Source organism: Peromyscus leucopus, chromosome 5 (assembly GCF_004664715.2).
Source record: "Peromyscus leucopus breed LL Stock chromosome 5, UCI_PerLeu_2.1, whole genome shotgun sequence".
NCBI classification, from domain to species: domain Eukaryota; kingdom Metazoa; phylum Chordata; class Mammalia; order Rodentia; family Cricetidae; genus Peromyscus; species Peromyscus leucopus.
Window position 1 is genome coordinate 82340278 of NC_051067.1, and position 21248 is coordinate 82361525.

The 21248-nt window shown below is 38.9% G+C and overlaps 1 protein-coding gene across 17 annotated transcripts in view; it reads left to right on the plus strand.

Annotated features, from left to right (window-relative positions):
• Nucleotides 1–21248, plus strand: part of Chd9 (chromodomain helicase DNA binding protein 9) — a 229473-nt gene that overhangs the window by 200096 nt on the left and 8129 nt on the right. For 11 of the 17 annotated variants that reach the window (XM_037206078.1, XM_028871524.2, XM_037206079.1 and 8 more), the window contains 8 exons: nucleotides 1415–1617; nucleotides 5756–6652; nucleotides 7375–7535; nucleotides 9649–9921; nucleotides 10746–10914; nucleotides 14078–14217; nucleotides 14805–14999; nucleotides 15990–16118. In XM_037206078.1, the coding sequence (XP_037061973.1) occupies nucleotides 1415–1617; nucleotides 5756–6652; nucleotides 7375–7535; nucleotides 9649–9921; nucleotides 10746–10914; nucleotides 14078–14217; nucleotides 14805–14999; nucleotides 15990–16118 (2167 nt within the window). Of the gene's footprint in view, nucleotides 1–1414; nucleotides 1618–5755; nucleotides 6653–7374; nucleotides 7536–9648; nucleotides 9922–10745; nucleotides 10915–14077; nucleotides 14218–14777; nucleotides 15000–15989; nucleotides 16119–21248 lie in introns of all 17 variants that reach the window. The other 6 variants (XM_028871530.2, XM_037206080.1, XM_028871532.2 and 3 more) reach the window with 4 other exon arrangements.

The window sequence follows — 21248 nt, forward strand, 5'->3', positions numbered from 1 at the left end:
GACGTATGATCTTTTGTTTCATCATGAATGTGCAATTACACTTGATTCAAGCTTTCTTACCCCAAAGAGAATGAAACACTTGTGTTTGAGGAAGGTGAAATTGTGGTGTAGAAAGAACATGTGTCTTGGAAATGATCAAAGTTGAGTTCTCATCGTATTTCAAATTTTCTGTCTTCTTTACTCAAAATTACTCCCCAGCAATTCTCCAAGTTATAAAAGCATTTATCAAAATGTTCAATTTTGGCCTACTGTGGTGACACTCTCCTTTAATCCCTGCACTTGGGAGGCAGAGTAGGTGGATCTCGGTGAGTTTGAGGCCAGCCTGGTCTATACAATGAGTTCCAGGTTAGCCAGGAGAACATAAAGTATGTATGACTGTGATAAAAATGAGCCATTAACATTTTACAATGAATTAAGCTTTTCCAGTGTTTTTCTTGTACACAATGATTCAGTGAGCAAAGCAAGGACACTATTGTGTAAATGGATAGATATTATAGTATGGAGATCTGTGACTACAATGAAAACATACCTTCTCTCAGTATCAGAAGCACTTACCTGAACTTTTATAATTAAACCTCATCTCTTTTTTGCTCTATTCTCAATATAAGTTGTATCGTCAATTTGGAATACTTATCAGCCATCACCACCCCCCCACCCCGCCCTGCCCCAAAGTGCAGAATGCTCTTTCTTTTGCTTAAACTGTGCCTCTCCCTCCACCCAAACTGTAGCCTTGTCTCATCTTACTCTCCAGTGTGCCACTCACCTGTGATGCATTTATGGTTCTTTTTACATTACTTTGTGGGTGGTGGTGGTGGTGGTGGTGGTGGTATGCATATGTTTATGTGTGTACATACTCGTGTGTAGGCATCAGAGAACAGTTTGCAAGAGTCTCTTCTTACTTTCTACCATCTGTGTCCAAGGGATCAAACTCAGGTCAGCATACTTAGCAGCAAGCACTGTTTTGTCCACTGATCCATCTTGCTGGCACATTGATGTTTTTCTTGATCATCACTCAAGTCTCAATGGACACTTCTATCTTCTCTTCCCTCCTGAAATTCTTTCTTTATAACTCATGCAATAATAAATAGTATTTCATACTGCAGATGTGTCTAAAAATACTTCGTCATTTTATTTAAGAACAGGGTCATATAATTTGTCTTCCATGTATGCTTTCTCATTTGGTAAATATGTAAAAGCAATGTCTGAAGGAGCAGAGCAGTATATATCAATTGAGTTATGAATGGATAAGTCAACTCGAATTTTAAAATTATTTTCAAGGCTAAAATCTGGATTTAACCCTGTAAAGTATTAAGTACTACAGATGTTTTAAGTCTGTGTTACAGTAGTTATTTTCACCATTAATAAATATTTTAGTGATGTGTGTATATTTTTTTCTTAATCTGGTTCAATATAGATGGACAAGGAGAGAAGAAGCTGACTTTTATAGAGTTGTGTCTACATTTGGAGTAGTTTTTGACCCTGACAGAGGCCAATTTGATTGGACAAAATTCAGAGCTATGGCTAGGCTCCACAAGAAAACTGATAACAGTTTGGAGAAGTATTTGTATGCGTTCATGTCCATGTGTCGGAGGGTGTGTCGTCTTCCTTCCAAAGAAGGTATGTATGGAGCTTTCCCTGTATAATCAAAGAAGCAAAATTATTAATATTTAGAAATTTCTAAGTTTTTAGAACTGTAAATTATGCTGAACGACCCTTGTTCCCTAAACCTGTTACTATAATGAGATAAAGAGACTAAAGATACACACCAAATTCTAAGAAAATAACTTGTTTAATCCTAGCACTAGATAGGCAGAGGCAGGTGGATCTCTGAGTTCAAGGCCAACATGGCCTACACAGTAAGTTCCAGGCCAGCCAGGCCTATATAGAAAGGTCCTGTCTCAAACAAAAACAAAAATAAATGAATAATAACTTGTGCTGTGTCAGGAAAACACTGTTTCCTTGTAGTCATCCACTACCTCTGGCTCTTACCATCTTTCCAGTTCCTCTCAGTTGTAATAGCACATAAGACCTATGCAATCTCAAGGCCAAACCCCAACATGGAGAGGGGAAATGGGCAGGCTGTCCCATCCCTAGCTAAAAAGCTTTGGACAATTTAGAGTTTTCTTTAAGGATATAGCCCCTGATAGGTCTTCCATGTGCCAGTGACTGGGCACATATCTAAGAGCATAAGGGCAGTACAAACTGTATTTGATGGGCTTTAGAAAAAATAGAACACAAAATTGAATGGGTATGGAAGCAAGTGTAGATTTGGGAGAGTTTTGAGTGAATATGATCATAACACATTGTATGAAATTCTCAAAATGAATAAAAATGGGAAAATAACATATGTTTAACAATAGCTTTATGATAAGGAGAAGGGGAAAGTTAAAGGATTTTGTAAACAGAAATAACAGAAAACAGAAATATTTTGAGTCCCTCATAAAAACTGTGAAAGAGATTATTTACCTAATAATTTGCAGAGAATGAGGTCCCTATTTTTAAAACACGTTAAAGAATTTTGGTAGGATGTCAGAAAAGATGACAAGTGAGCTAAGTGACTGCAGATAAGATGCTATTCTGGGATGATGTCTTCTGGGAAGCCCAGAGAAAGCACCTGTTGCCATTGTGTGAGCAAGTCCTTTCAGCAGGAACTGTGCTGTGTGCAGGCCTCCTGTGCTTTCATTTGTTTGCTGTGTTCATAGGAGCCCAGTATGTGTGGGAGTTGTTTTTCTTCTTCCACCAAGTATGTTCGTCGGGATTAAGCTCGTGTTATCAGGCTTGTCAACAAGCACTCTTACCACTGAGCTATCTTGCCAACCCCTAACTTATTGTCGTCATCACTCTGTGTGTGTGTGTGGTGTGTGTGTGTGTGTGTGTGTGTGTGTGTGTGTGTGTGTGTGTGTGTGTGTGATGGTGTATGTGTGGTGTGTGTGTTTTGTTTTATTTTGAGACAGGCTCTCACTGTGTAGCCATGGATGGCCTGGAACTTACTTTATAGAGCTTGAACTCCTGGAGACCCTTTGCCTCTGCCTCCCAGGCCCAGGGATTGAAGGCATGTATCCACCCTACCCCGCTGGCCATTCTTTTTTGTTTTTTTTAGACATAGTTTCTCTGTGTAACTGTCTTGACTGTCCTGGAACTTGCTCTGTAGACCAGGCTGGCCTTGAACTCACAGAGATCATCTTGCCTCTGCCTCCCAAGTGCTGGGATTAAAGGCATGTGCCATCACCGCCTGGCTCAGCCCTCCATTCTTTATTGATTATGGTTGCTAACTGCTAAATCCAATAGTCATTTATTTATTTCACAGTAAAATCATAAGTAGCTTACTAAAACTCCTGAAATTCCACATGGGTTTCTGTTTTTACTTTTATTTCCTAACAGATTTATTGTCAATTTGGCAAAAAATATAGCAAATCTCTTGATTACCCAGTGTCAGGAAATTCAGGGTAGTTTTGGTCTTCTTTACTTCTATGGCTAACACAGTGTTAGTACTAAATAAATAGTTATTATTCTGTGTTGTTCAGGAATAATGACAAGGAAAACAAATTGCACATATTCAGCACAGATATAGTTTAACCTCCTAGATTTGCTAGCTGAGTCCTTGGATACAGACTAATTGAATTTTACCAGGTTTTTTGTTTTTTGGTTTTTTTTTTAAACACATGTACATTTTAGGGGTTTGATGGTTGTTTTGAGACAGGGTCTTACTATGTAGCCTGGTTGGCCTTGAACCAACATGCAGTCCAGACTTTTCTTGATTCATCCTCCTACCTCTTCTCCCAGGGCCAGGATTATAGACATCACTACCACACTTGGCCTCTATAGATGTCCGTTTGTTTTCTAGGACACCTATTTGGTACCTGAGTGTTCCCTTTGTTCCTCCTCATAATATAGACCTTAATATCTTTGAAAGTATCATCTGTCATTTTGAGTTTTCATATGATTGGATTGAGTGTGTTCATTTTGGCAAGAGTACCACAAAACAATGTTGTGTCACTCTCTCTCTCTCTCTTTTTTTTTTTTTTTTTTTTTTTTTTTTTTTTTTTTTTTTTTTTTTTGCTTTTTTTGAAGCAAATTTCAATTTATAGACCGTGCCAGCCTCCATCTCACAGAGATCCTCCTGCTTCTGCCTCCCCAGTGCTGGGATTAAAGCTGTGTGTCACCACTCCCACTTTGTCGCGTCTTTTGTATAATGTGTTAATAGTGTCATGAGGTTTGTGCTGTCAGAACAGTACTCATTTGAATCATTTGGTCCAGGTCATTTCTGATGTATTTTTTTCTACTTTATCTTTTCCCATGTGAGTAACAAATAACTTGTTTCTGCTCAGACTTGAAGAAATCTATTGGGGGGTGGGAGAGATGACTCTGGTTGAGAGCACCAGCTGCTCTTGCAGAGGACTTGGCTTTGATGTCCAGCACCCACATCACAGCCAACAATTGTCAGTAACTCCAGTTTCAGAAAATCTACCTCTTCAGCCTATGGCAATAAGAACGCACATGGTTGCATACATGTGAATGCAGGCAAAAAAAAAAAAAAAAAAAAAATCCACACACATAAAATAAAAATAAATAACCAAAACCATGAATCCATTGGTTTTAGTGCCTGCTGTATATGTAGTCTTGTGTGCAATAGCTTTTCGTGTAGCCCCACTGCAAGGAAGAAGGCTTCTTCATCTGGACTCATGTATAGGATATAACCTATAAACTATAAACCTAATGCTTTATTATTTTATAAACCCAACAATTTTGCTCAAATTTATTTACTTTATTTATTTGTTTGTTTGCTTTTGGTTTCTCAAGACAGGGTCTCTCTGCATAGCCCTATAGGTTGATTCCTGCATTATTATAGTAAAAAATTATTAAAAATGATTTCCAAGAGCCATTAACCAGATTCACAAAGATAGGACTTCATCAAAACAAATATACTGTGAGCTAATGCTGAAGCTGAACTCCCTGTCCCCGGTATCTTGTGTGATGTTTGAATGATAGATGATGTTTCCCTCAAACTTTAAAAAATCCTATTGTTGCTGGGCATGGTGGCACACACAGGAGGCAGAGGCAGGTGGAGTTTGAGTTTGAGGCTAGCTTAGTCTACATAGTGAGTTCCAGGACAGCCGGGGCTATGTAGAGAGACCTTGTCTCAGAAAAACAAACAAAATTTCTTTGTAACCTAAGTTACCTTACACACTATGAGATATGCCAGTTTACATTTGTTTATTGGATATCACTAAACCGTTGAAGTTGTGTTTATAAGTAAGCTTAGAGAATTTTTCTTTTCCTTTCTCTCTTTCTTTCTTTCTTTCTTTCTTTCTTTCTTTCTTTCTTTCATTCTTTCTTTCTTTCTTTCTTTTTTTTTTTTTTGGTAGCTTTTCAAAACAGTGGTTCTCTGTGTAGCCCTGGCTGTCCTGGAACTCACTTTGTAGAACAGGCTGGCCTTGAAGTCACAGAGACCTGCCTGCCTCTGCCTCCAGGGGATTAAAGACATGTGCCACCATCGCCAGGCAAGAATTTTTTTAAAGTAAATTTTTCTTTATGGTACTATACTTCTGAAACAATCATATATTGGTCATTTAAAAATATAAATATTTTATGTTTCATGAGTTTAGTAATTTTAAAAACATTTTACATTTTTAAAACAATTTGCAATTCTGGAAATTATAATGATACTGTATAGAGGTATATTTTTAAATTTACCTTATGTTAAATCTCCCATAAAGCTTTTTTAATTAATATTTTGGTCTTTGTTTCAATATAGAATTGGTGGATCCAAATATTTTTATCCAACCAATCACAGAAGAGCGTGCTTCTAGGACTTTATATCGCATTGAACTTCTCAGAAAAGTGCGGGAACAAGCCCTTCGACACCCACAGTTGTTTGAACGCTTGAAGCTTTGTCATCCAAACCCAGACTTACCTGTCTGGTGGGAATGCGGCCCTCATGATAGGGATTTGCTTATTGGTGCTGCCAAACACGGAGTAAGCCGGACAGACTATCACATTCTGCGCGATCCTGAACTCTCCTTCATGGCAGCTCAAAGGAACTACAGTCAGAGTAAGGTGGCTCATTCAAGGACTTCTACCCCACTTCTGCCGCAATACCAAGTAGCAGTTTCTGCTTCTCCTCTTACCTCTTGGCCTAGGCTGCTAGATGCTAAAGGCCCTCTTGTAGAGGATATGAAAGTTAAAAATGAAAACCTTAAGGAAGAGCCCCAGTCTTCTGAAGAAGAGTCTATGTCTTCTGTGGAAGCAAGGACACGAGTTCAGTCTGAGCCTGGAAGTCCAAAGAACGGTGTGTTACCACAGGCTGCTGGAGACCAGAAGTCTGGTGGGAAAAGCGAGACAGACAGACGCATGGTTGCAGCCAGAACAGAACCCTTAACTCCAAACCCAGCTTCTAAGAAACAGAGAGTCCACAAAAGAGGGTCAGAATCCAGCTCTGACTCTGACTCTGATTCTGAGCGCTCATCATGTTCGTCCAGGTCCTCCTCCTCCTCCTCTTCCTCCTCTTGCTCACACTCTCGATCAGGCTGTAGTTCTTCTTCATCCTCATCTTGTTCTTCAGCATCTTCTTCCTCCTCCTCTTCCTCCTCCTCTTCTTCATCTTCATCATCATCTGAAGAAAGTGACAGTGAAGAAGAAGTCCAAAAGCGAGGTACATGCATAATTTTGTTATTTTATGTCAGCTTTTCAAATGAAAATGTGTGGAGCTTGATTTAAATAACTGAAGCATGCTTCAAGTTGTAAGCTCAAATTTTTATGCTTATAAATTTTCTTAGAAAAGCATGATTAAGGAAACTAGAGTTAGTTACATAATCCCTTTTCAGTATTCAAGGCATTGCTAAATAGACAGGGGAGTTTGACATTTTACGTAATAGCTTGCATTCTTTGTGATTGTCTTAAAATTTACTGTTTTCCCCAGAAGAAGTTTATTAATGAATACATTAAGGATGTTTATAGCAACTACCAGCAATCTTAGATTAAATGGACAAACAAGAGTAGCATAGTCTGTCCTTGGCACCTACAGTCAGTGGAAGGATGCACTCTCAGGAGAGTAGTGCCGGCTGGTCCTTTTCTTTGGGTATCTTTGCAGCAAGCCAACAGATCAGGTACAGGGAAATGAGTCAGCATCAATCTTTTTCAGGAACCTCTCTGACTTAAAGAGCCTCATCTTCTACTTGAGCCAGAGTCCCTTGTCCCAGTTCTTTAGGCATAACTTTCAGGGTTGTCACAAGGAGCATGTTCATGTCTAAGAGTTACCTTGAATAGAATTGAATGAGAATTGTGGAGTATTTAAGAGATCACATAAACTTGTGAAAGTATGCATAAAATTGTTTTATGTGGATTTTAAAAGGTGATTGTAATTGTTCTCATTAGAAGGTACCCCTCATGTGAAAGCCTATGATGAAGAAAGTGTTGCATCACTGAGCACTACCCAGGATGAGACCCAGGATAGTTTCCAGGCAAACAATGGAACACCAGAGTCTGCCTACCTATTACAAGGTGGATATATGCTGGCAGCCTCATATTGGCCAAAGGTAAAAAAAAAAAAGTTACTTTTGACATAGGTAATTTTTAATTCTTCTGACTAGCTTTGATGGTAGACATTCTTTTGGTTTTTTTTTTTTTTAATTTATTTTTTAAATTACACTCATCATATTCATTACTTACACTCATGATATTAATCACATTTGTGGTATTCATAGATTATATTCACAGTATTCATTCAATTATATATATGTATATATATATTTATACATATATACACACACATACATTCTTTTGTTTTGTCTTTTCTTTTTTATTTTTTTTTTGGTTTTTCGAGACAGGGTTTCTTTGTGTAGCTTTGCGCCTTTCCTGGAACTCGCTTTGGAGACCAGGCTGGCCTCGAACTCACAGAGATCCACCTGCCTCTGCCTCCCGAGTGCTGGGATTAAAGGCATGCGCCACCACCGCCCAGTCCTGTTTTTTTTTTTTTTTTTAGTCCAGGTCTGGCTATATGGCCCTGGCTGACAGACTAGCCTCATACTCCCAGACATATGCCTATGTTTGCCTCTGCCTCCCAAGTCTTGGAATTAAATGTGTGCACCACCTCATCTTGCCTAATGGCAGATACTTTTATATGAAAAAATTTAATTTTATGATCATTTTTTGCATCAAAAAGTATAAATTATTACTGCCTATTAAATGAGTTTTACTTGCATGTATATACTTCTCAGTGTAACTTTAGAATGTTTAAAATAATGGGCAGTGAATGCCTTTTGTAGTTGTAGCCTACCAAAAGGTTTGTTTTAAAATAGGTACACTCAGTAGTAAAAGCAGCTACGACTGGATGAGCATAATTCCTAAAGACTAGTACAGGATATCTTTAGGAATGAGGTTGGGAAGTGAGAAATGGAGGAGTGTGTTCTCTTTCTATTTTATTTATTTATTCTTTTGTTGTTGTTGTTGTTTTCAAGACAGGGTTTCTCTGTGTAGCTTTGGTGCCTGTCCTGGATCTCGCTCTTTAGATCAGGTTGGCCTCGAATTCACAGAGATCCGCCTGCCTCTGCCTCCCAAGCACTGGGATTAATGGCATGTGCCAGACTATGCTACTCTTGTTTGTCCATTTAATCTAAGATTGCTGGTAGTTGCTATAAACATCCTTAATGTGTTCATTAATAAACTTCTTATGGGGAAAACAGTAAATTTTAAGACAATCACAAGAATGCAAGCTATTACGTAAAATGTCAAACTCCCCTGACTCTGCTCTCCTTCTCCCAGTCTCTCTGCTTGGATTTCCCACCTGGCTATAACCTCTCTTGCCATAGGCCAGAGCAGCTTCTTTATTAACCAATGGTAGCAACACATATTCACAGCATACAGAAAGACCATCCCACAGCAGAGGGCTACAGATGTAGCTCCACTGATGGAGTGTGTACCTAACATGCACAGAACCTCAGGTTTAACTGGGCACCGTGGCATACGTCTATATTACATCTCTATAATTCTAGTAATTATGGGGTGGAGATAAGAGGGTCAGAAGTTCAGGGTCATCCTTGGGCTATTTAGTGTGTTCAAGGCCAGACTTTGTTGTAGGAATAAAACATTATAATAATAACGGTCATCTGGAGGTGATGGCCATACTCCAGCAACCACTTGTACCCCATTTACAGGACAGCTGTGGCCTCTGGTACCACCTGCCAGATTTCAGGGATTGGTTTCTTTTTACAAAAATAAGATGTCTTCAGAGGGACAAACATTGGATTTGAAGTCTCCTGTTTTTTACCCTATGCTGGAGACAGGCCACATCATTTGAAATTTGTTAGTTGGATTTGTTTTCTGCTTTATTTTAAATTGCATAACTGGCTTGTATGATATTTTTCTTGCTGTGTTTGAGTCATTTTATATTAAAAATCCAAACAGATACCTTTTTACAAGAAAAAAAAGATTATAATAATAAAAATGTCTTTGTGGAATAACGCTCTTGAGCTTCAACCCAAAGGAATTTGTGCTTGAATAATTTACAGAATTATAATACATATGGAATATAGATGCATACTACACACAGTGTTATACCTGGTTTAAGTCATCAAAGCTCTTAGATTATTTGATCTCCAAAGATCTGGCCTAATTACTAAAAGAATGCCTTTATGTTACTTGCTTTTCTAGGATCGGGTAATGATCAACCGCTTGGACAGTATTTGTCAAACAGTTCTGAAAGGGAAGTGGCCTTCAGCTAGAAGAAGTTATGATGCTAACACGGTGGCGTCTTTCTATACCACAAAACTGCTGGATAGCCCGGGAGCAGCTCCAGAATATAGTGAGCCCAGTGTCCCTACTCCCCCAGCTGCTGCTGTCAAAGAAGACCATGAACAGTCAACACAGATGTCAAAGGTGAAGAAGCATGTACGCGAAAAGGAGTTTACAGTGACAATCAAAGACGTATGTGTATTTTTATTGCCCTAGGGCCTGGTTGCGATTGCGGTGTGCAGCATGCTTTTCCTGCAGATGGCTGCCTGCTCTTACTCTTCCTTCCTTCACCTTGTTCCTGGTATCTGGATTGTTTCTCTTCTGATATCTAGGTTGTTCAAGCTGAATATCCCATTAAAGGGCTAATCATTAAATATGTTTCTCTCCTGACTATAGTTCTGCTGAGCAAGATGTTTCTTAAAAAATGTGACAATTTCCATTCTGGTCTTTTTCTATAATATTTATGTGGTGTATCAGTGTACTTCCTCTCTTAAACATTTAGTATGCCCCATTATTAGTAATGATAAATTTAATATGATCTTTGAAACAGTTATTTGGTATCTAAAATATGGGTGAGATTTAATTTGGAGGTTACACATGTAACCCTAGCACCTTAAAGTCTGAGTAAGGATCAAGGAGAAATTGAGGGCAACTTGAGGGCACACAGTAAGACCATAATTCATACAGAAAAAAAATGCATATGCGTATCTATGTGTATGTGTGGTGATGTCCTCTAATAATGTCATGATAGTACACCTAGAGATGTCTGTCTGAAGCTGGAAATGTTATAGTTATCATGTACTTCTCACATGAAAAACTTTGGTTTGTATTCATTATAGAAATGAGTAATGTGTTTTTCTTGTATTGATTTATAAAGAGGAAAACCTCAGTAGTGTATCAGGGATTTTGCCTTCACTCTTTCTAAGTAAAATATTTTTCTTGATATCCTACAGTAAGGTTTTCTTTAACATTTCTTGTCTTAATAATGGTTTTGGTTTGTTTGTTTGTTCTAATAGGAAAGTGGTTTGAAGTTGACATTTCAGAAGCAGGGGCTTGCCCAGAAAAGACCATTTGATGGTGAAGATGGTGCCCTGGGCCAGCAGCAGTACCTTACTCGACTTAGAGAGCTCCAGAGTGCTTCAGAGACGAGCCTTGTTAATTTTCCAAAATCTATGCCAGCATCAGGTAAATATGCAAATAGTAACTTTTTATTAATGAAATATTCCTTTCCATTTCCAAATCTTCTTTTATAGACTTTTGAAATAAAAATTCATTTTTCTTTCTTTAGTGTTGGAGACCTCTTTTAATATTTATAAAGTAGTCAGCATAACATTGAATCTTATTAATTCCTAGAACATGCATATATGATAGATGTGTGTGTGTACACACACATGCATGTGCATACATGCATGCGTGCACACTGGAGTTCAAACTTGGGGCTTCATGTATGCTTAGTCACTTCACCACTGAACTTCACCACCAGCCCAGCTGGAACTTGAACATGGCATTTTGAATCAGCAGTTTGGTTTGAGAAGTTTCAGTATTTGGATGGAGATACCATTTTTTTCAAGTAGATTTTAAACAGATAAAATTTAAGAGTAGCAGCTGGGCAATGGTGGCACACACCTTTAATCCCAGCACTCGGGAGGCAGAGGCAGGTGGATCTCTGTGAGTTCGAGGCCAGCCTGGGCTACAAAGTGAGATCCAGGACAGGTACAAAGCTACACAGAGAAACCTTGTCTCGAAAAACAGAAAAAAAGAGTAGCATTTTGGTAAGACAGTATATTTGTGCTTCAAACAATGATCTAAGTCACATGGTAATGTTGTTGGTAGAAGACTATGTCTGCATGGCAAATCATAGCATTTTGAAAACAATTAGCATCCCTAACCCTAACCCTTCTAACCTTGTGGCAACTTTAATCAGCACATTTACTGAATACATCACTTATGCCATGTGTTGCATGCTCTGAGAACAGTGAAAAATGCATTGGACAGGCTGGAGAGACGGTTCAGTAGTTAAGAGTACTTGTTCTTGCAGAGGACTTGGCTCACAGCCATCTGTTTCTGCACCCTCTTCTGACATGCAAATAGTTCACACACATACGTACAGGAGAAGCAACATACCCTAAAATGAAAATGAATGACTAAAAATGTATTAAATGCACTCAACACTGTTTTTGTCTTGTTTAGCCTGCTTCTACTGTGTTCTCAAGTTGTCAACAATTATGAATGATGTTTAAGATCAGTTGAGTTTCAAGATTGTTCATCACCTATACTTACCCCCAGAAATACTAGTTTTAATTAAAGAAAATAAATGAGTTGAATTTTCTTTATTTCAGAAGGCCAAGGACTCTACTTTAGTAGGAACTAAGTCTGGTTGCCACATAATACTTGGAAGCATATCAAAACTGTTACTGTGCATGAGTGTAGTGTGTGGGACTCCTACAGTTGGGGAATTGACTGCTGTTTTCAGTTGATGCTATTTCCACCTTTTAAACTGTAGACTAGTTTAGCTTCCTTGGCATCAGTTTGATCTCCTGTGGATCCGTTAACCATTCGAGATCATCTTCTAGGTGTCACACATGTCAGGCTTGCACTTGAAGGGCTGAGGCTATAACTTAGTGGATAAAGCATTTGCCATGTAAGCTGGAGATCAGCCTGAGGATCCTTTGCACCTCATAAAAGCTAGGCAATTGTGGTTGCCCACCTGTAATCCCAGTGCTTGTTCACCAGCAACAGGGGATCCTGGGAGCAAGGTGACTAGCTAGACTAGCCAAATCACTGAGCTCTGGACCCAATGAGAGACTTGGACTCATGAAATAAAGTGGGGAGCAATTGAGGAAAACATCCAATGACAATCTCTGGCCTACACACACACATACCTGCACACATGTGCATCCCGATCTACCACATACATACTCATGTTCTGCTCACCCCTGCAAGAACATTCAAGGTGAATGTTTCTGTTTCATGAAGTGTAAGTTTCCCAAGTATGCTTTACAGTGATAGTTTTGTAGTTAAGTAGCTCTTTTTTTCCCCCAATAAAACATGAGGACAAATGGAGATCAGCTGTGAGCTCTCTTGCCTGCAGTAAGTGGGTTTACTGTTCCCACTCTTAACCTGAAAGCTCCTCTATGAGATACAGTCAGTACTTAGATCATGTGAAGGTTTTAGCGGCATTGCTGCTAACAATTGTCTAGCTTTTATCCTATGAGTAATTCTTTGATGAATAATACTATACAGCATGCATAGTCGTTATATATAAAATATTATATATTATAGAGCAAATATAGTTTATGTAGTTATTACTATTATGTTTCTTTTTGTATTGTATCAGTACTTTTCATATTTGCAATATAAATATACAGCCTGAAGGGATGGCTCAGTGGTTAAGAGTGCATACGGCTCTTGTAGAGGATCTGTTTCTAGCACTCACAAATGCCTTAACTCCAGCTCCGGGGGCTTCACTGTCCACTTCTGAACTCCTCAGGCACCTGGACTTATGTGTACACATCCATACACACAGACACACACACACATAAAATTAGTAAAATTTTAAAGAATATAATGAGGGCTGGAGAGATGGCTCAGAGGTTAAGAGCACTGACTGTTCTTCCAGAGTTCCTGAGTTCAGTTCCCAGCAACCACATGGTGGCTCACAACCATCTGTAATGAGATCTGATGCCCTCTCCTGACTTGCAAGAATACATGCAAGCAGAACACTGTAAACATAATAAATAAACAACATAATAAATAAATAAATATTTTTTAAAAAGAATATAATAATGAAATATATAATATATGAGTAGTGATCACACTAATTTTAAAACTGTATAAAACCATGTTAAAAATCTCAATTATTATTCTTAATACTATGTAGTTATTGCAGTATTTTATATAATACATTTGAATAATTGAAAATGTGAAGTCTGGATCTATCGTCCTTCCTGGACTTTTTGGAAATCAGTTAACATTAACATTTTTTGAGCCTTCTCGTTGTCTGTAAAATGAAGTGGGAGGAGAAAGAGATGTCACATTTTGTGGTAAATTGAGTAAAACAACATACAAGTGTCCAGTAAAGAGTTTCTACAAGTCAGGTAAGGTGATACATGCCCATAATCCCAGAATGTAGGTGGCAGGGGGAATGGGATTGGGAGGCTAGTGTGAGCTACTGAGGGAGAGACCTAGATTACAAATCTCCAAGTTTTTAAATTGAGAAATTAACACATTATAAATCCAAGAACTTCTTAGTTTGGGGTATAAAAGAACTAATTTCATATACATTTAGAAAAGTTGTAATGTCCCATTTAAGTTTTGAGTCACAGTTTTGCATTTTTACTTTGATTAGGTACTTCCATTCCATCAACCCTTAGTGCCAATGGAATGGTCTTAGACAACCAGCCTATCGTGAAGAAAAGACGAGGAAGGAGAAAGAATGTAGAAGGTGTTGACATCCTCTTTTTAAACAGAAATAAGCCACCTAATCATGTAAGTAAAACTGTTTAAAAAATTATGGATCCTTAAGTCTGAAATTCAGTTCTAATAAGTATACAATTGCTATTTCATATTTTTAATAAGATAAATAATAAGGAAATTAGTCTTCCAAACTTTTAAATTGAATCTTAATAGAATTTAATGTTGACAAATAGCCATAAAAAATTTAAGTTTAAAAGACTTGGCAGAACTTTAGGCACTGCTTTCTTCAAAAAAAAGGAATGACTCTGTTGAATCTGGGCATGGTAGAGTATTGTGTGACCCCAGTAATCAGTATGCAGAGGTAAGAGGATCTCTGCCAGTTTCAGTCCATCCTGGTGTATACAAGGTGAGGTCCAGGGCAGTCAGCAATGCATAAGAAGGCCTGGTGTGTGTGTGTGTGTGTGTGTGTGTGTGTGTGTGTGTGTGTGTGTGTGTGTGTGTGTCTGTCTGTCTGTGTGTCTGTGTCTGTGTCTGTGTCTGTGTGCCTGTGTGTGACAATTATTCTGTTGAACCAAAAGTAGAATAATCAATAAAGCATAGAAATAAAAATGTTATTTGATGTTTTTCTGCAGTTTACTTTATACTTAACCACCTCACAGATTTCCACAGGGATAAATCCAGCACTCTCCTATACTCAGCCTCAGAGAATTCCTGATACAGAAAGTCCAGTTCCAGTTATTAATCTCAAAGATGGGACCAGGCTTGCAGGAGATGATGCTCCAAAGAGAAAGGACCTGGACAGATGGCTTAAGGAGCACCCGGGTTATGTGGAAGACTTGGGAGCTTTTATCCCAGTAAGTCCATTTTAAAATCCTGGTATAGTCTGTCCCTTTGATTCATCAAAGCTATAATGATTAAGTACAAATTCTCATCCATTTGTGCTAAACAAGTGTTCTGCTTAATAATTAGGAAAATTACCAGAAAGAAATAATTACCATCTTTCCCAAAATATAATTCTGTGTTGCTTTCCTTTCTGCATTCAATAAATATTTAATTATAAAAATGATTTCAGGCCAGAGATGGTGGAACACACCTGTAGTACCAGTGCTCAAAAAGAATTTTAAGTTCAAATCTGCTCTTGTTTAAAAAAAAAAAAAAAAACAAAAAAAACAAAAAACTTCTGATGTTAAGGGCTTTATCACATCCAGTAAAGGCTAAAGTGGTATAAAACGTCTAACCTAATTATGAATTGTTGAAACAAGTCTTGGTGGCATACACCTGTAATCTCAGAATGTAGGAGTGAGAGGCAAGAGGGTCACCCATTCAAGCACACCCTTGGTTCAGAATGAGATCAGAGCCAGCCTGGGCTACATGAGACCCTGCCTCAAAAACAAATAGATAAACAAATGGTCATAGCACAGAGGGAGTCTGAGGAGCTTCTCCTGGAATTTACTAGATGAGAAACTTATCAAATGAAATGTAGTTGATGGAAAATAGCAAGCTATTTCAGAGGAAACTGTTCCATTAGCACCAGTGACCCCTCCATGTGTCAGGTGTCACTCTGGAGATTTTCTGTAGCCTTTAAGGACGAGCTGGCAGAGACTCACTCCAAGAGTCATACTTTCATATAGGACCATAATAGTGATCAGCATAGTGGCCTTGTGTCATTTTCAAATACAAAATTTTGGAAAAAATGTAAAACTTCATTAAAATATTTAAAATTGAAAATTTTCAGCTGACTAACTAGAGAGTAAAAGCTCTTACTTCATGCAGAGCTACCACTCACCATTCTGAATAGTGTTGAAGAGAGCCACAGCTTCAGGGTGCTTCTTGGTGTGTTTTAGAGAGTGCAGCTTCATGAAGGAAGACCCAAACAGAAAAGACATCGATGCCGCAACCCAAACAAACTGGATGTCAACAGTCTCACTGGAGAGGAACGTGTGCAGCTGATTAACAGAAGGAATGCAAGAAAGGTATCTATTTCTCTTGTTACCCCTTCACACTGAGTCCACATTGAAAGAAACCGATTGCAATATGCATTATTTTCTAACAGACTAGAGAATGGGTTGAACATAACACATTTGTAGGGAAAGACATGCATGATAATTTGATGTAGTCTAATATCAAATCCCACATTATTGATGAAGCCAGAAAGTGAAATAAGCAAGCCGTTCTACAGATCTGGCCAAGCGGTGTTAATTGCTTGTGGCTGTGCAGTATACAAGGACACTTCATCTCAGGCAGTGGTTCTTTTCAGGCCATAATTTTATTCCCTCAGGGGACATTGGTTGCTGTCTGGACAGAGGTTTGGTAGCCACACTCAGCATGGTGGAGAAGGGGTGAGAAGGGAAAGAAGGCTGCTTTCCTCTACAAGGAAGAACTGAGGTGCCAACCTACAGGTCTTGGGCCAAAAGTTGAGAAACCTTACTCTAAGGTGGCACCCTTTACATTATCATAATAAATTTACTGTATTTTTATCTGTGTAGTTTTATTTGCCTGATAGCTCAAGTTAATCTTGTTCTCTCAAGTAGGCATTTTATATAATTTCCTGATACATGGAAATAAAATGTTTCAAAATTTACTTTATAGGTGAGTGGAACTTCTGTGCTTAGTTTATGCTAACTATTCACAAATTATTAATAGTTGAGCATTCTTTTTTCTTGTTCAGATGTTGTTAATATTAACTTTGGTAAGACTACCAAATAACTATTTCTAGTGACATTTTCACACGTGTATATCATTGTACTGTGCTCATTCACCTCTGTATTACCCTTCCTTGTTCAGTGTACCCCCAACCCCATTGGTCTACTTCCTATCCCTAAATAGTCCCCTTCTGCTACATGAAGTACTATCTCAAGAAAGTGAGGGCGAGCCAGGTGCTGATGGTGTAAGCCTTTTAATCCTAACACCTGGGAGGCAGAGGCAGGTGGATTTCTATGAGTTCAAGGCCAGCTTGGTCTATAGAACAAGTTCCAAGATAGCCAGGGCTACACAGTGAAACCCTGTCTGAGAGAGAGAGAGAGAGAGAGAGAGAGAGAGAGAGAGAGAGAGAGAGAGAAGAGAAGAGAAAGAGATGAGATGAGATGAGGGGAGGGAGGGGAGGGGGAGGTGGGGAGGGGAGGTGGGGAGGGAGGTGGGGAGGGGAGGAGAGGAGAAGAAAGAGAAGAAAAAAGGGGGGCAGGCAAGACAGGCTAGGGAGATGATTCAGTTGGTTGCTGGCTAAGTATGAGGATATGAGTAGCACCCACTTCAAAGTCAAGTATATCAATGTGTCCTTGTAAGCCCAGGAGGACCCCAGGGATCGCTATCCAGTCTAGCTGAATTGGTAAATTCCAGGTTCACTGAGAAAACTTGTCTCAAAAAATAAACTGGAAAATTATTGAGAAAGACATCTGAGGCTGACCTCTGATCTCCACAGACATGCATACACAAACACAGAAATGTTTTTAAAATCAACTAAAGCTAACTACTATAGCAAATAACCATAGAAAAGCAAATGTCAGAATTACACAGAAGAACTTATGAAGTTAAAAATTATAACAATGCTAATAGAATGAGTTGAATAGACTAGAGGAAGTAGAGAAAAGTGGAAGGAAAGAAGAATCTATTAAATAAAAGGCAAAACAAGCAGAAAATAAGAGAAGAATGATTAGGAAGAAGAAAAAATAAGATATCGGAAAAAAAAAAAGAACTACATAGTAAAGGTAAGGTATTATCAACAAAACCATAGGGAAGCTTTAACAAGAGGAATCAAAATCAATAAGCCTGCTTTTAAAACTAAAATGAGGGGCCTAGAGAGATGGTTCACAACAAGGTGCATTGGCTTCTTTTGCAGAACTTGGCTTCGTTCTCAGCACTTACATAGTAGCTAACAACCATCTGAAACTCCAGTGCCAAGGAATCTGACCCCTGGTCTTTATGCAGGGACCAGACACACATGTGCTGCACAGATACACACAGGCAAAACACTCGTCCACATAAAATAATTATTTAAAAAACAACAACCCTAGATTGAAAATAATAGTAAAGGTGTAGGATGAGAGCATGGGTGGGTGGCAGCAACCTCAGAACAGTGTATTGGAACAGCCTCTGTCCATCCTCTGGCATCCACGCTGGGTGGGAGCTTTGGTGAAGTTAGAGACTTTTGTTTTCCTGGGCCTTCTATGATCTTAGCTTCTCAGCGTGTCTTGGGCCAGCCCTAGTCTGTCACAAACTTCCTCATGTGCTGTGGCTGGCTGTCTCCAGGCACTCAAACTCCTAATCTTACCTAATTTGCAAGCCCCCTGAGTAGCTCAGTCCCACAATGGCATAGGGGTGTAGCCCTCTGTGATTTACTGAATCCAAAGTTAACTTCTCCCACGTTGATTTGTCATGCAGGAGTCCTGCCAAATTCCCCAACAGGGTTTAAAGATGTGAAAACTCATTCTGTGGTTAGAACTGACTGCCAATCTTTTTTTAAACTAGGACAGACTAGATTACCTTCTGGGAGATTCTTTGGTTCTTTCCACTGGGGAGTCGTGTGGAATCGTTCCTCTTTTACCCTGCTTAGCTTTGCGGTTGTTCTAGGTCTCCCAGCTGTTAGTGATCTCTGGTGTACCTTCTGATGCTCTCCTCCTTGTCTCTTGGGAAGAGTCCAACCTCTGCTTCCCTGACTTTCCTCAACCTTGCCATCTTACAGTGGCTGCTTCTAATCCTATGAAGTTTTGGTTTTTTTAAATATTTATTTTTATTTATATGTGCATGGTGGGATGTGACTGTACCTGCAGAGGACAAACAAAGGTGTTGGATCTTCTGGAGCCAGAGTTAGAGGCAGTTGTGAGCCTCCTGATATGGGTGCTGAGAACCAAACTCAAGTTCTTCAGAAGAGCAACAACCATGCTTAACCACTGACCCAGCCCCCAAGTTAAGGTTTTTCTAAAGCTTATTTCTGAACCAGATAGGACTTAGTAAAATTCATTTTCTAACCAGGCGGTGGTGGCGCTCGCCTTTAATCCCAGCACTGGGGAGGCAGAGGCAGGTGAATCTCTATGAGTTTGAGGCCAGCCTGGTCTACAGAAAGAGTTCCAGGACAACCACAGTGGTCACACAGAGAAACCCTGTCTCAAGAAACTTTAAAAAAAAAAAATCTTTTTCTACATTGATTTGTCTCTTTTTCCTTATAATGTAAATGATAGGTGAGTTGTGATATCCTTTGTACGTATAGCTGTAATATGTTGGGGTTTATTATGATAACCAAGCAGTAGCATAGGGGAGAAAACATGATGTCAGAATAAGACTTTGCTCATAATCAATTACTTCACCTTGGACATTTTATGTTTCAGTTTCTGTTAAATGGCCTCACTGTTAAGATAACAATACATAAAAACATTTTCTCATACAAAATTCCACATTAAAACAAAGCATTTAAAAAGTAACAGTTGCTTTGATGTTATTATTTATACAAGCACTACTGATTACCCCAGTCTGCTAGATGCACTTTATTCACCTGTGGTGGTGCATTGGTTTACTGTATGGTGATAAAACATTGACCAAAAGCAACTTGGGGAGAAAACGATTTATTTCATCTTAGATTTCCAAGTAACAGTTCATTACTGAAGGAATTTGGGCAGGAACCAAAGCAGAGACCATGGAGGAACACTGCTCACTGGCTTGCTTCTCATGGTCTGCTCTTCCTGCTTTCTTATACAACCTAGGACCACCTGCCCAGGGTTGGCACTGTCCACAGTGGGCTGGGTCCTCCCATATCAATCATTGATCATGAAAATGCGCTACAGACATGCCCACTAGGCCAAGCTGTTGGAGGCATTTTCTCAGTTGAGGTCACTCTTCCAAATGACATTGGCTTGTATCTGGTTGATATTAACCAGCATAAGCAGTATTGTAGAGTGAAAACATAGATGTCTTAGAGAAAGAATAAGGAAATGTTGCAGTTCAATTTCATGTATTTTCTGCTTGCAAAAGACAAAAAGATGTGTTTTGTTACATTTACACCAAAAATTCATATTACTGAATAAGGCATGATAGTATAAGCCTGTAATCTAGCATTTAGAAAGCTCTGGGCAGGAGAGTCATGAGTTTAGGCCAATCTGAGTTACGCAGAAAGTTTGAGGTTTGCGTGGTGTGATGGCTATTCTTGATTGTCAACTTGACCACATCTGGAATTAACTAAAACCCAAGCAGCTGGGTACATGTGTGAGAGATTTTTTTCTTAATTAAATCATTTGAAGTGGGAAGGCCCACTTTTAATCTGGATCTTTTGAGGTGGGAAGGTTCACCTTTAATATTGGCCACACCTTCTGCTGGTAGCATATATATAGGACATGGAAGAAGGAAGCTCTCTCTCTTTGCCTGCTTGCCCTCAACTTTCACTGGTAAGTCCATTCTTTCACTGGTGTTAGAGTCTACTTCTGCAGGATTCCAGTTTAAATTGAACACTAAGACATCTAGCCTCGTAGACTGAGCAATTATTGGATTCTTGGACTTTCTATTGGTAGACAGCCATTGTTGGACTAGCTGGACCACAGCCACATTCTAATAATGTGTGTGTGTGTGTGTGTGTGTGTGTGTGTGTGTGTGTGTGTGTGTGTTTGTTTAGATTCATTCTGTCAGTTCTGTTCTTCTAGATAACCCTCACCAATACACCTGGGCTATACTATAATGAGACTCTCAATGAACAAAATTTCACATTACTGAATATTTTAATTTGCCTCAGCCAATTTAGAGGTTTTGCTTATTTGTTTGATTTTCTTTGAGGGGGATTGTTGTTGTTGATTATTTTGTCTTTTGAGACAGGGTCTCATGTTTCCCAGGTTGGCCTCAAAACTCACCATGTAATTGAAGATACCCTTGATATTATGATCATTTTGCCTCTGCTTCCCAAGTCCTGAGGTGACAGGTGTGTGTCACCATACCTCTGGCAGCTTCTTAGCCAGTTTTAAGGAGAAGGAATGCTTTTTGTTTTTGTTTTTAATTTGTTAAGTTTAATACCAAATACTTGTGTGTACAAAGGTCAAAGGACAACATGCACATGTCAGTTCTTTCCTTCCTGTGTAAGTCCTTGGGATTGAAGTTGGGTCAGACTGGGCAGCAAGTACCTTTTTTTG